Source organism: Apodemus sylvaticus, chromosome 2, assembly GCF_947179515.1.
Source record: "Apodemus sylvaticus chromosome 2, mApoSyl1.1, whole genome shotgun sequence".
NCBI classification, from domain to species: domain Eukaryota; kingdom Metazoa; phylum Chordata; class Mammalia; order Rodentia; family Muridae; genus Apodemus; species Apodemus sylvaticus.
The window spans coordinates 113,029,191-113,044,276 of record NC_067473.1 but is presented as its reverse complement, the minus strand read 5'-3'; the positions used below and the strand labels follow the sequence as shown (position 1 = coordinate 113,044,276).

Genomic DNA, 15,086 nt, shown 5'->3' with positions numbered 1-15,086 from the left:
GATTCCTGTCTCGTCCTGACTGGAAGGCATGCCACATCTATGTTTCAGTATGATATTCTGATACATGCCTCGGCTTCTGAAGGGCAACCTGCATCTCGCTTAGTAAGCACCTTAAAATGTTGATGTCGTTCATAGTGGGAGCCGGGATTTATCCTGAGCACCTGTCTGTGTCAATTAAATTTAAAAGAGTTATTTATGTTTTCATGTGTGAGTGTTTTTGCTTGCATGTCTGTATGCCGTGCGTATCTGGGAGCCCTGAGAGGTGAGAAGAGGGCACTGGGTCCACTTGAACTGCAGTTACAGGCTGAGAGCCACTCGGTGGTACTGAGAATCGAACCTGCACCCTCTGTAAATAAGAGCAGTAAGAGCTTGTAACTGCTGAGCCACCTCTCTGGCTCCAACTCATTTACTTAAACAAAGCTTCGATGAGGTATATGTTTGCATTTATTTTCTTGTGTGTGTATGTGTGCACTTAACTAAGGATGGAGGCCACCTTGCTGGAGGTGCTGCCTCCTCCTGCCACGTGGGTCCTGGGCGCTGGCACTCAGCCTGTCAGGCTTGCAGGTGTACCTTTTCCTCTGACTCATTTCACCAGCTCCTTAAAAAAGATTTTTATCCTCCTTTTTAAGAAAATGGGGCGTGGATGGTCAAATAATTTGCCCAGGTTCACACAACTGATGATAGGCTGAGCCAGGAATCAAACACAAATATGCCCAAGTTACCAGGTGTGTGAGGGTGAGCATGTGTGTGCGCATGCCCAGGCCTGTGCGTGCAGCTCTGGGTGGTATAGGTTGTGTGACGGACAGGCGACAAGTGGTGCCTTGCCTATTCCTACCAGGGTTTACAATGCCACCACACTGGAAATGTAGCTTTGCCTGAAGGAGTGCTGCATAGTCCTGTGCATAAATGTGCATACTTAAGCACCTCAGATCTTACGACGTGGTGAGTTCTGAGAAGACACGATCGTCATTGAAACAGAAACTAGACGTCAATTTACAGAGAACAGTCCCCTAGCAAGCAGGTGGCAAGACTTCAACTTGGGCTGGTCCAAGCCCATGCCCAGCCCCGAGGCACACCCCCAACGGCATGGTTTATTTTCCTTGTACCTCCCACACGCCTAGTACAATGCCTTCATTCTTCCATTTGGGAACTCTGATTCAGTTTGATCCACAAAGTCCTCTCCTAGGGTTCAGCGATCTGTGAGGCCGAGGTGTGCCAAGCTCCCGTGGCCTGCCTTTGAAGAGTGAGAATTGTCCTTAGGGAGATAAAGCTTACACAGATGACACAATTAGAGACTGACCCCGGGGCCATATAACGCAAGCATGAGGTATGATAGAGGGAGGCCAGCTCCTCAATAGGCTGTGTGGGAGCTGCCAAAGCCCCTTATCTTGGTTGCAGTGTGTTATACCAACATCCATGCAGCGGAGGCCTGCGTCAGCAGCAGCACATAGCAAGTTAATAAGGGGGTTTATGTTGCGGTGCTGGCGATCTAGGCAAAGACTGTACTGAGAACCTCCGGATAGTGGGCGGCACTTACGTATGTTGGGTCAAACACAGGTTTGTTGTATTGATTTTTTTTTTTTTTAAGGTAGGATCTCACACATAGCTCATGCAGTCCCCACAGGTCGCTGTCAATGAATACTTCTGTAGGACCGGTATGGGTGGGTCTCTTTCTAGGGGCATAGAATTGTTACAGGGCTAGTTCAGAAACTGGATGTAGAAGTCTACGTGTGTATTAGTGAGTGACCTGGAAGCGCATGTCCATTTGTTGCTTCCGGCATTGGGTGGCCAGAAGGTCTGGGAGTCCTGTGAGTCAACCCAATGCAATCCACTTGTCTAGAGTAGTTAAGCTTAAGATTTCCCCAGCGTCACCACTGAAAGTCCCATTACCGCTCTACACTGAGTACCCTCTACTACAATGCAGGAGGATGACCCTCTTATCCGGCCCTCGGACCCAGGCCCCCACTGCTGCTTGGCTGGACCACAGAGCAATACTCACCTCCTTGGCCCTAGACACATCCATCCCCTCCAGGTGACTCACACACAAGCCTTTTGAAGACACAATCTTATCTGCTTGGGAACCAGACAGTTTCCAGTGACAACTTTGACAATGACACTCGCTAGGTCCCTGTAGCCCCATTGCATCTGCTTTACGCTGTACCTGACTTTGACATGACATTTTGGCAGCTATAAATCAGTGCCATATCATATACCATATTAATAGTTATGCCAGACCGACATGCTGACACTTAACACGCTGTGAACTTCCACATGTGCTGACCATCTGGAAGAGTCACACTAACTCCTGTCGCCTGAACCTGAAAGGTATTCTTATAAGAGCAGAAATGACTCGTCTATACCATTCTCTTTCCTCCAGGGTCAGTATGTGGCCAGGTTGCAATCAAAACAACTGTGGCACTTTTAGGGACTGACTGCCATCCTCACGACTGTAGCAGCTGATGGCAGGGGATTACCTGACTCACAGATTCATGATGGATTTAGTTCTTTCTAAATTTCATTTTTGTGTGTTTACTTCTTAAGACCGAGTAGCCCTGGCTGGCCTGGAAAGTGCTGTGTAGATCAGGCTGCCTCTGCCTCCCGAATGCTAGGATTATAGCACATTCCACTCCTCTTGTGCCCTCTATTTATTTTTTTAATAATTATGTATGAGTTTAGAGTGTGAGTTTGAGCACATGAAGGCAGTGCTCTGGGAGGCCACTAGAGGGTGCTGTTCCCGGAGCTGAAGTGAAATGTAGCTGTGAGCTACGTGTGGATGCAGGGAACCAAACTCAGGTCCCCACTGAGCCTTCTACTAATCCCTTGGGGTGTTTTGTTTTGTTTTTAACTTTCAAAATAAATTTTAATCATACATTTTATACAAATGACTGCAAAGTCTTTTACTAATGTGAAATAGTATATGAAAAGTAGAAGACACACAGGCGTTGCCTTCGTCTTTCTTAGTGGTGTAACAAAAGGATTGTTGGTTGCCGCAGAGCATTGATGAAGTGAGTGGAGTCTAAGCAGGCTGAGAGGCGTTGTAAATGGGCAAAGCTCAGGTTCGGGTGATCGCAGGCTTTTTTGACTGTTACGATAGTAAAGCTCACACCATACCCATTATTACTCTGAGTAATCGCTGTACTCAGAGGCTTGGCAGGGAGGTGCTGAAGCAGGAGGATTGCCATGAGTTTGAGGCCAACCTGGCCTAGAGAGTGAGGCCTCATCTCAAAAGTCCAAACCCAAGGCAGACGGCTCAGTCCCTACAGACGACAGCCCAGCTCGCCACGCTGAGCTCGCTTCCTGAGGCCAGCACCATGGAAGGAAGAGACAGTCCCACAGCTGTCCTCTGAGGACCATATCCACTCGACAGAAGTAAATGTAAACCAAGCATCTCTTGAAATGACTCCCACCTCAGTTTCTGAAGGACGCACCTCAGTGCTAACTGTAACTGAATGAAATCTTATGGCGCAGAACGAGAAGAAAGTATAACTAGAGGTGAGGGCGCAGGAGGTGAGCTGTTATCTAGGCTCCCCCTAGCCCTTGCTCCACACAGACTTTGCCACCTTTAAGCTCCCTAGAACCGTGGGAGCTCTTTAGGAGGGGTTCCTAGAACCCATCATTTGTAAACCCTCTGTGTGATTATCTACTGCTGGGGCTTAGGAGCCGTGCTTCAGCCCCAGCCCTCAGCCAGGAGGACACTTCATTTCTCCACATATTTGCCTCAGACGAATGGCCAAGGCAGCTTCGAAATACAAGGCCAATCACCTTTTTATTGCAAGACATTCATAAGAGGGGCTGGCCCGGCCCACGGCACTGAGATTCTGATGGGAGGAGCAGGTGGTGATCTATTTTAATTAGTGACAAGTACCTAATGGTTGAAAATAGAACCTGCTGGTACATTCAACTGGCCACTGTCCCTTAACCTTAAAAACCAAACAGAGCAAAGCATGCGCGTGCACACGCAAACACACCCAAATACACACACACACATCAAAACGACCGTCGTCGCCAGGTACCAGATCACCTCGCAGGAGCTTTTAAACAACCCAGGAGTGATGAATTACTGGTGTCGTTTTATCTCAGGTGACATTGACTACCATATTTAGATGGCCAGCTGCCACTTAGTGGCCAGTCTTATCCCCGTGACAGGTGAGTTCCCAGGAGAAGTTGGAACTCTTTATCTCACTGACCTTATGTATCTGATAAGAGCCAAACTGAAAGTAGGCTGTGTGGGGTGGGAAGTGGGTCTGCAAATACACAACTGCAGCAAACAGCTTCGCCCTTCTCTGCTGGGTGATTTGATGAACGGTGCCACCATCCACCTGTCCCTTTATCACCAGTATCTGAGCTGTGGACAGAAGTGTTTTCTGATTGACGTTTTTATGTATTATTCTGTGTGTGTGGGTGTTTTTAAATGAAGAGCATCTTTCTTAGAGAGGCCTGACGGGTCCTGTAAGGCGGGTACAGAGGCTTGGTATGGTTACAGGAGAGTGCCAGTTTATTCTGGGCCTGTGCACACAGCCCGCATCAGTAAGCTCTACTGTGGAGAGGGCTTGCCACCTTCACCACCACCTTCACCGTCTCTTGCTGCCGTCCCTCCACTCAGTATGGAAGACGTAGTTTCCAAGCGATGAGCTGGCTGGGGTTCCTGGTACAGATGAGGTTGTCTTTGCTTTTCTCTCACTGCCCTGTGGTTTCCAGGAATGGGGGCAACAGACAGGAAACTGTGGTCCTGCAGGACAGGCCCAGGCTTTAGAGTCAGAAGCCTCGGTGTCAAACTCTAGCTCTCTCTCTCTCTCTCACCCCTTTGTGACCTTAACCAAATGACTCAACGTCAGAGGGATTGCTTCCTGATACCCAGCCCAGTTTGGGGTGCTGTAAGTGAAGAACTCCCCCTCTGAGGGCTTACAACTTTCCAGTGTTTACTGATTGCTCAATAGAAAAATCATCCGGCGAGCCAGCCCTGGATCGGAGTCTGCTGTGATCTGCACGCGACACTACTCCCAATATATGTTAAAGTTTTTATTACATTTGTTTGTTTGGTGTGTGGGGGGTGTGTGGGTGTGTCTGTATGTGTGTGTCTGTGTGTCTGATCAAAGACCCGAGGAAAACTTGCAGGAGTTTGTTTCCTTTTATCACGTGGGTTCCAGGAATCAAACTAGGGTTGTCAGACAGGTTGTTTACCCAGTAAGCTAACTCTCATCAGCTCTAATATTTCATTTTTTAAAAAGTGAAAGTTAGGATCCAGTGATAACAGCACAGTTAACAGTAAGAAAAAGTCTCGAGACGTGATCTTATAAAACCCTTACAGTTGCCAGTCAAACATCTTAGTGAGTGAACCATTCTGAACAGATTCAACGTGAGGTACTTATGTTGCCTCAAAAACCAACTGTGGTTACTTAGAGGAGTAGTCTCCGTGAGCAAGCTGGGTTCTTTGCCTGTAGTTTTGGATATCTTTTTAAAAGTGTATTTTATTGTATATTATTTTTAAATATATTTTACTATTGGTTTATTTTTTATTTTATTTTGAGGTAGGGTCTCTCTGTAACTGACTGTCCCAGAATTCACCATTTACGTCAGGCTGCCCTCAGACTCACAGAGACCTGCCTGCCTGCCTTTGCCTTCAGATTTCAGGCATGTGCCACTAAGCCCAACTTAAATTTTATTTTTATTCATTTGTATGTGTGCCTGCTTGTATGCATGTGTACCATGTAAATGCAGTCCCCATGGGCACTAGAAGAGGGTGTCTGATCCCTTAGAACTGGAGTTTCAGGTAATGGGGAGCAGCCCGGTGTGGGTGCTGGGAAGCCATTTCATTTTCTGGAAGAGTGGTGCCCTTGCCTTAAACCCCAAGATGTCTCTTCAGCCCTGCTTGTATGAGTTCTTAAGAAACTTCCTTTCCCCCCCCACTGCATTGACACTCACTATGTAGGTGAGACTGACTCTGGTCTCGGCCTCCTAACCGGTGGGATTACAGGAACATCACCGTGCCGGGTTAGGGAGCCTGCTCTTGGTGTGTTTCCTTGTGTCAGAACCTTTCTCCTGCTCTACCCACAGATGCTTTTGCCCTTCATATTCACAGTTTGTCACATGCTCCCGTGAATGCTATTCTGGGATTCTGGAATGTCTTGGAAGAAGCCCAGTGGAGGTAGGGCTTGAGCTATGTATGCCTAGTAGCATGTAGATTCAGACTTAGGAGAAGACCTTTTCAGACCAAGGAACGGTGACAAGGACAGTGGCACTTTACTGACGGCGATCTGTGTGCTATGAGTGCATGTGTAACTTAGTCTCTGTTCCATCCACACCTCACAAGTGCCTTAGCAAGTCAGCACTGTAAGCTGTGCGTTCTGCAGGCGAGGCGGCATGCCTTAGGGAACCTGTCGAGTCCTGGCCACCATGTGTAAAGTCTGTCACCTAACCCCTGCTCTGTCGGGGGCTGGTCATATGCAATAGAGAGACGGGGTCTAGAAGGATCCCTCCCTTGTCATGTGGGATCATATAGGATTTCTGGAGTCACTGTCTCATGTTCTGAACGCAGAAGGTCAGTCCTTGGTCAGGAGTGTGTGTGGGATCTGTGCAGAGGAGAGAGGTGTATTCTGAAGGAATGGTGAGCGCCTCCCCAGTTCCTACCCGCACTCTTATTATTCATAGTCCTCTTTGGTCCACCAGAAAATACAGCCGAATCACATTCCTGATGGAGCCATGCTGGGCGGAGTCCAGCTGGGCTGGTCTTGGATGATAATCAGCCAGAGGCAGTGCCGGCCACCTCCGTCCCTCATGGTCACTGATTCAGCGGATCGTGTGTGTGTCCCGGGCCTCAAAGTGCTGATGAGGCAGCTCCCCTTGATTTTCTCTTTCATCCCCCTGACAACCACCACATAGCGTTTCCTAGAATCTGGCTGAGGCCCCACGGCCAGTGGAGGTTTGGTACTCGAGTGTCTAGAAAAGTCATCTGAGGCCGCGGAGAGGGGGTGGACAGTGTCGCTGAGTCGAGGCTGGCTTTTCTGTAGCAAGCCTTTAGTGAATAAGCATTTGGAGTGAGTAGTGGTGATTCCTTCAGAAGCCTGGTAGGGAGTGAGTGGAAAATTTATATCTGCAAGAGGAATGCTAAGTCACATCGGGCGTGGTGGCGCACGCCTGTAATCCCAGCACTTGGGAGGCAGAGGCAGGTGGATTTCTGAGTTCGAGGCCAGTCTGGTCTACAGAGTGAGTTCCAGGACAGCCAGGGCTACACAGAGAAATCCTGTCTTGGGGAGGGGGTGGAGGAATGCTAAGTCACCTGGTCTGATTCCAGTGGCTTTTCCTGGAAAGGTATCTATTGTCTCCCTTGCTGTTTGGGAGACTGGTCTGAATAAGTGCGAGACTGTGTTTGCTTTGGGCCAATCGCGGTGCTTACTGTGTCTTTCAAGTTCTTGCTATAATTCTGGGCGATTTAAGAACATGACCCGGTTCTCTCATCAAAATCCTGGGAAGAATGATGCTAGTATTTAAAGAGAACAGAGGTCAAACCAAATTCTATGTGCCTGAGGTAAAAGAGGCTTTAGGTTAAAAAGTAGCCAGGCAAGGATTCTCTGGGTTTCAGGTGAACGTTACTTACGAACACTGCGCCTAACCAAGTGTGTGTGTGTGGGTCCTGAGGAACTTCAGATGGTTGATGCCTGCCCCCAAGTTTCTGCTTTGCATTGTAGAGACCATGGACACCGTATGCAGGGAGCTCGTAAGAAGTAGCCTTTGTTGTGGGGGAAAAAAAAAAGAAGTGGCCTTCGAGGGTGGGAGTGGGGCGAGGTGTGCGGGGCGTCCAGGAGACCCGGGCACAGATGAAATCCTTCAGTTTATTTAGTTAGAACATGCCTTTGACCCTCCCAACAGACAAGAGGCTCAGCGTTGACCAGCACACTAGCGAGTCCCCTCTCTCTCCTCTACCCAGAAATGAACTTTATCCTCTAAGAGGACGTGAAGAGGGTAGAAATGCCTGGGAGAGGCTGCGGTCGGTCGGGGAGTGCTTTCTCTTCTGGCTCCTGAGGCCTGCCATCCTGGCCTTCTCCTGGGCCTCAGGGCTCCTCAGCACTTTCTTTCATTCTGTGTTTACAGTTCTGACTCCTCACTGTGTTATGACGCACATCTAGGTGCTTCCCGTCCCATGCCTAGTTTCCTGGTAGGTTACAGCCCACAGGCCAATCCGATTGGTGGTGTTTTCTCAGTGGAGTTTCTTCTTCCAAGATAACTCTAGTTTAAGTCGTTGGCAAGCCATATGGGACAGCTGAATGATGAAATTATCTCATTATTCATGTGAATTACAAAGTAATAAAAATATCTTATCATTGAGGAAGCCAGACATAAAGCTGGGTGTGGTGGGACATCCAGTAAGCCTAGGGTTCTCTGGAGGTAAGCCTGGGCTACACTGAGACTGGAAGGAAGGAAGGAAGGAAGGAAGGAAGAAAGAAAGAAAGAAAGAAAGAAAGAAAGAAAGAAAGAAAGAAAGAAAGAAAGAAAGAAAGAAAGAAAGAAAGAGGGAAAGAAAGAAAAAAGAAAGAGGACGAAAGAAAGAAAGAAAGAAAGAAAGAAAGAAAGAAAGAAAGAAAGAAAGAAAGAAAGAAAGAAAGAAAGAAAGAGGAAGAGCGAACCAAATGTACCCAGAGAAGTGAGCCCAGTTGCCCATTCTCACCGTGAGTACTGGAGTCTTAACTGGCTCTCGTGAGGCAGTTTGATCTTGTCTTTCCCCAAATTGACCGTGGCCCTCCTTTGTCTACAGAACACGGGGAGTTCCTGGCTCTGGATCTCGGAGGAACCAACTTCCGTGTGCTCCGAGTAAGGGTGACAGACAACGGTCTCCAGAGGGTGGAGATGGAGAACCAGATCTACGCCATCCCTGAGGACATCATGCGGGGCAGTGGAACCCAGGTACAGTGTTGCTGTCATAGTTACTGAGCTACCAGTGGGAACCCTGCATCTTCTCCCACCACAGGAGGACAGTCACTAGGACACTGCTCCAGCTGTAAGGTTTCCCGTGGTGGGAGCCCTGACTAGTCCTGCCATATTCTGTGCTCAGAGGGCACCTGACAAGAAAAGAAGTTTACATCCGCATTGGATGGTGGGAAGAGGTAGGACCTCAATAGCCTGATTGACCTTTTCCCATCGACCAGGAAAAAGGGACTCCTGGGGAAAGGAGCTTTGTGAGCTGAGCAAGCAAAGGAGACATCAGATCTTTGCTTGTCGTTGGGCATGGCCCTGAGGTCAGCTTGCCTCCTTTGGAAGCTGGGTATCTGGGATGGTGGGCATTTTAGTTCTCCTGAAGGTGTCTGTCTCATGGTCATTGTGTGGCGTCAGGAACACTGTGGTAGCACCATGGCAGAGTGTTTTTGTAAAAGATTGGATCTTCTTTTGGGACAGTCTCGCTGCATGATTCTGGGCTAATGGGCATCAGCCAGCAGTTCACCAGTCTGGCACTACCCAGCAGTGCACCAGTCTGGCACTACCCAGCAGTACACCCATCTGTGAGAGGGATGGTAGGATACGAGTTAGTTAGGTCATGGGCTGAGCGGGGAGTTGTGGTAACTGCAGTAACTGGCAGGCGCTCTGGGGCCTGCTGGTTTCCTTGGGAGCTTGCTTGTTCTTCAGATTTTCTTCCTGCTCTGTACTGTATCACAATGGTGTGGTTCCCTCCTCATGAAGAATGTGGTCGCCTTTACTCCATGTTGTCTCATTCTGGGCCCTGCTCGCAGAGGATAAATATTTGAGCACCAAATAAGATAATGCCAAAAAGCACACCAGAAGTTCGGCCGTGGTTGTGAAAAAGCCTTGCGATGTCTGAGCAATGTGCTAGGTGAATCTCCGTCTCCATAGACACTTCCCTAACCCACAGGAAGGGCCCAGGCACCCCGTGGTCCCGACAGCTGTCCCTTCAGAGTCTGGCCAGGGCTTGCGACTTGAGTTGACATTTGTAGTGTGTCTATCAGCCTAGAAAGAGAATCTGTTTCAAACATTCAGGACCCCCAAAAGTTAAAATTTACCTTGAAATCTCTCAGACTGTCAGGGCCAGGTACACATCTGTAATCCTAGCATTTGAGAGGCCAAGCCTGAAGGATTGAGAGTTCAAGGCCAACCTGGGCTATATATAGTATGACCTTGTTTCCAAATGAAAATCAAACCTGTGAAAATATTAAAATATGATACCTAATAATAAACACCTAATAATAAAAAACATCTCAAACTACGAAGTTAGAATTAAAGAAAATCATTTCTAATCTTTTTCTTTTAGCTACATTTAGTGTGTGTGTGTGTGTGTGTGTGTGTGTGTGTGTGTGTGTGTGTGTGTGTAGATTCTGGGGTTCACACACAGGCAGTCAGGGCTGGTGGTGTCATCTCACCAGCCCAGTTCAAATATTTTAATTAAGTAGGAAAAGAAATAGATTTTTTTAAAATGCAGTTTTATTAGATCAAAAGCTAAAGTCATCAAACCTCAAACTTGCAAAGGTTCTTAAAGAGCTATGAGCCTGTCCAGGGTGAAATCTATCTTCCTGCCATTGATTTCTGTCTCAGAGCAAACTTGATACCCCTTCCTCCTCAGCCTCCTGAGGCTGGCCCCCGCCCAGGCACAACCTGCTGAGGTTTTTTGAGGTATATCTCAGGACAAGAGGAGTGAGCAGATCCTCTTGTCAATAAGGAGGAAATGTTTGGAGCTCAGAGCCGGCTGGCCAGGGCCCTTGGAGCCTTTTCATGGCATGAAGGTGTTGACTTCTCCAGCTTCATCCCCTGCCCTCCGACAGTAGGGAGAGAAGGTTGGCCCTCCGGGTCAGGGGAGCAGTTGCCTACTTTTCCTTCTAGAAAGCTTGTAGGTTTTTAATCTTGCTGCTTACTCAGCCCTTTTCCCAATGGATTTGCCCCGTGGAAAGCCTCGAGTCACAGGAAGCATGGAGGCACTTAAAATCCGACTGACCAGTTGCATTCAGTTTGACTTGGTATCAGGTAGCCTAGGTTGGCCCTAAATTCTCTATTTTCCTGCTTTAGCCTCCTTAGTGCAGGGATTTTTTTTTTTTTTTTTTTTGTCTTCTGTGGGGAATGCTGCTGGGGAAGGAACAGAGGTTAGGGCTGGAGACTGGGGAAATCTCTTGCTCCTCAAGGTCGCCCCAATTCCCATGACTGAATGGATGATGTTTATGTGACTTGTTTTCTTTGAATAAAGATACTCACCCTAAAGACTGTAAAAGCTGTGGCTCAGTGGCAGAGAGCTCACATGCCATGTGTAGGAAGGCCTTGGGGTCAGTCTTCAGCGCTGTGTGTGTGTGTGTGTGTGTGTGTGTGTGTGTGTGGTGTTCAGGACAAAGAAAAACTAGCAAACACTGGGAATGGTGTGCTATGGATTGTTAAATATGCCCACATTTGTTTCAGAGTGAGCAGAGCTTGCTGCTCTCTCCAGAAACCCCATTTGTATATTAAAATTCTGGCCAGCTCAAGGGCAGGTAGCCTGTCTCCACTGGTGTCCCTCACGGTGACAGCCCTGTCCCGTCTGTGCTCTTGCCCTGGACTGGAGGTTCAAAGTTCAGCATCAACTGCGGGTAACCTTGCTTGGGATGAGACAGATGGACCGGATCCGCGTGGGAGCTCAGCGAGCCCCGCCTCCTCCCAGATTAGGCTGCCTCCCTTCCTGACTCCACCACCAGCTCATCACCCCTGACAGGAGGGAGCCAGTGGGTTGGGCGGGCCTGTTGACCCAACTCTTATTGTTGAGATCTGCTTCAGGATTCTAGAGAACACTTGTTAAGATGGCTTGGTGTCCATGAGAGGCATGTGAAGGCTTCAGGACAGCACGGAGCAGTTGGCTTTCGCTCTAGGAATTAAACTCAGGTTGCATGCTTGGCATCAAATGCCGACCCTCTGAGCCCTTTGCTCCTTTCTGGGAAGGAACACACCTGTCTTCCTCCTCCTCCTCTCCTTCTTCCTTGGCGTTTCCATTCTGCCTCTTAGCCCCCTTTCCTTGGACTCCTTACCCTCTCCAGCCTCTGCTTGCTGTCGGCACCACATGCCCTGCCCTGTCTCTCAACATCTGGAGAGCTAAGCTTCTCTTTGAGGGTGTGGAGTAGTTGACGGGGAACGGCTCGGTTGCTGGGCTCTGGCTTGACTGGATCCCTGAGTTATCAGGAGCACACCTCTGAAAGGGGGGTGGCTGTGTGCGTCTTGCAGCCATTGATTGCCCTGTCTTTCAAAAAGAGATTGTGGAGATGACTTGCTAGTCAAAAGCAATTGCTGCTTTATTAGGGGACAAGAATTCAGATCCCAGGACCCAGATCCAGAAACTCACAACACTGGAGAACTAGTAACTTTGGTTCTCCATGGGCTAGAGTGTGACCTCACGTGCACATATGCACACATACACACACACAAATTTAAAAAACTAGAATAAGATAGACAACAAACCAAAAAATAATTTATTTCCTTGAATTGCTTTCAGGGAATTTTTTTTCTTTTATAGAGGAAAAATGAAAAGGTTGCTTATTTTGGCTGAGTTTGTTCATAAAATGCCAAGGGACCGAATTCTGTTCAGTCCCCATCAGAGTCAGGGGTGCAAGAGAGAACCTCTTGGGAGTGAGATGACAATCTATTCTAAGCTGGACTAACATGAAGGCCAGCAGAGGACGCTCTGTCCCCTGATGTATGTGGACTTTGTGACAACCACGACTTCCCCTGACTTACGGGGTTCTTTTGACCAAGATTAAAAAGCTTAAGTGGAAGATTGCATCTGATGAGCGCTGATGAGCATTCTGCCTTTGTCCACATCGCCGGACTGAGTCCAGATGTCGTTTTGAGTGCCGGTCCAGATGTTATTTCCTTTTTACAGAAGAGCAAATGATGACATAGGTTCTACCAGCTCATCTCTGTATGTTACTTGTTGCTGTAACAGAAGTAACATTAGAAAGGAGGCGTTTAGTTTGGCTCACAGCTGGAGGATATCGTGGAAGGAAGAGCTGCAGCGGGAGCCCGGGGTGCTGGTCGTGACTGGGCACGGTCGGGAAGCAGAGATAGGCCCATGCGGTGCTGGGCTGCGGTAGCTCCTTTTTAATCAATCCAAGACTCCAGCCCGTGGAAGGCTGCCACCGACACTTGGGGAGGTCTTCCCACTTCCACAAACCCAATCTAGAAACTCCCACACAGGCATGCGTAGAGGTTTTTGTGTTCTAGGTCATGCTAGATTCTGTGAGTCAGCATTGGTAGAGTCTGTCTCCTGCTCTCTCTCCCGCCTCCCTGCTCACCTCCCTGTCTGTGCCCTTAGCTGTTCGACCACATTGCCGAATGCCTGGCCAACTTCATGGACAAGCTACAAATCAAAGAGAAGAAGCTCCCACTGGGTTTCACCTTCTCGTTCCCCTGCCACCAGACGAAACTGGATGAGGTATGATGAAACTGGATGAGGTATGATGGGCTGAGATGCTTTCCCGGAAGGGGACTCCTGAGCCACCTGCAGCTGCGGTGGCAGCGGCCATGAGGGGTTTTGCATATGAGCTTTCGGTACTGAGACTCAGGTCATTCTGGATGTGTTATGTGTAGGTTTGGAGGGTGGTGATGGAAAGGGAGAGGCAGTGGTGGTCTGCCCATCCCCCACATACTTTGTGGTATCTTGTCCAAGTTAGCAGGAAGGGGAAATGAAGATCTTTGATCCAAAGTGCTATAAGACCCCGGGGGTGACAGAAAGATACCTCAGAAGCCGGGGGTGTGCTCCTTTGGTCGAGTGCTTGCCTGGCACACACAGAGCCGTGGGTGCCATCCCCAGCACAGCTTAAACTGGCCACAGTAGTACCTGTGAAATTCCAGCCCTCAGGAGGTAGAGACAGGAGGGTCAGGAATACCAGACTGTATACTGTTTAACTAGTCTTCCCACTTCTTGGGCAAGGAATCATGGCAAAATTCATGTAGGCACTCTCCTGTCCTGGTGTTTCCGGGAGCTGAGTCTCCTCCTTCCTGGCCTAGTCAGGACTTTAGGCCTGAGGTAGAGGGCTGTGCTGAGGACTTGTTGGGGTGTTGGCTGTCGCGGTTGTGGGAGATAATTATTTATTTTTTGGCCTTCGTCTAGAGTTTCTTGGTCTCGTGGACTAAGGGGTTCAAATCCAGCGGCGTGGAAGGCAGAGATGTGGTGGATCTGATCCGGAAGGCCATCCAGCGCAGAGGGGTGAGCTCAGGGCGGGGAGCCCAGGGTCCGTCCGCAGGCTGGCTGGGACCCTTCCCTGCCTGCCTCTGAACTCTACGGGACATAGTTTTGTAGAGCTTAAGGGTGTGTCGTCAGCATCCCTGCCATGTGGGCCAGTGATTTTTTTTTTTTTTTTTTTTTTTTTTTTTTGGTATGTGATCAAGTACCTTTGGGGATTTGAGATTTGCTTGATGGACAGTGACTTTGTTGGCCTTGGGCAACAAACACCCTTGGGTCCTTAACCTCAGGACGCTCATTGCCAAGTGTGTGCATGATTGACATGAGTGGGAGTGGAGCAGAAGATGGCGGGCTAGGTCTGTCTTGTGTGTGTGTGTGTGTGTGTGTGTGGTGGGGAGGAGAAGGCAACAAGATGAATTCAATCCTTGCTGCTGTCTGGAAAATGGTTCTTATTGGTAAAGACAAATGGAGAATGGGCGGATGTGGGGTCAGTGGGGGGGGAGAGGGGGGTGATCCCCATCTCTCTCCGAGCCTGGCCATGAAGTGGGTTGGTAGCATACTTGCATGGTGCATCTCGCTCTTTCTCCATTTTCACATCTGTCTACCCCTTGTGATGACGAAGGCCCTTCGATCCCCTGCAGGACTTTGACATTGACATTGTGGCCGTGGTGAATGACACCGTTGGGACCATGATGACTTGTGGTTATGATGATCAGAACTGCGAGATTGGTCTCATTGTGGGTGAGTGAGATAGGTCCTGGTGAGAGGGCCAGTGCCGCGCGAACTAATCATTAGCTTGGGTGTTTTCTTCTTCCACTCTGCGAAGATAGTGATGCAGCTACTTTGAGCGAAGCCAGGACTTAATGGAGTTAAGCAGTGTACAATACAAGAAAGAGGCCTGGCCTGTGTGTTGTGTTGTTCCAGGAGGCTGCCATGAGGAATCTCAGCCGCT

General features: G+C 48.8%; 1 protein-coding gene across 4 annotated transcripts in view; it reads left to right on the top strand.

Moving 5' to 3' along the window:
* The window catches only part of Hk2 (hexokinase 2), a 49,751-nt gene that overhangs the window by 17,132 nt on the left and 17,533 nt on the right, over window positions 1–15,086 (top strand). The window contains exons 3-6 of one of the 4 annotated variants that reach the window (XM_052174048.1): window positions 8,750–8,898; window positions 13,265–13,384; window positions 14,063–14,158; window positions 14,776–14,875. In XM_052174048.1, the coding sequence (XP_052030008.1) occupies window positions 8,750–8,898; window positions 13,265–13,384; window positions 14,063–14,158; window positions 14,776–14,875 (465 nt within the window). Of the gene's footprint in view, window positions 1–8,749; window positions 8,899–11,577; window positions 11,842–13,264; window positions 13,405–13,528; window positions 13,814–14,062; window positions 14,159–14,775; window positions 14,876–15,086 lie in introns of those variants that run through there. The other 3 variants (XM_052174049.1, XM_052174050.1, XM_052174051.1) reach the window with 3 other exon arrangements.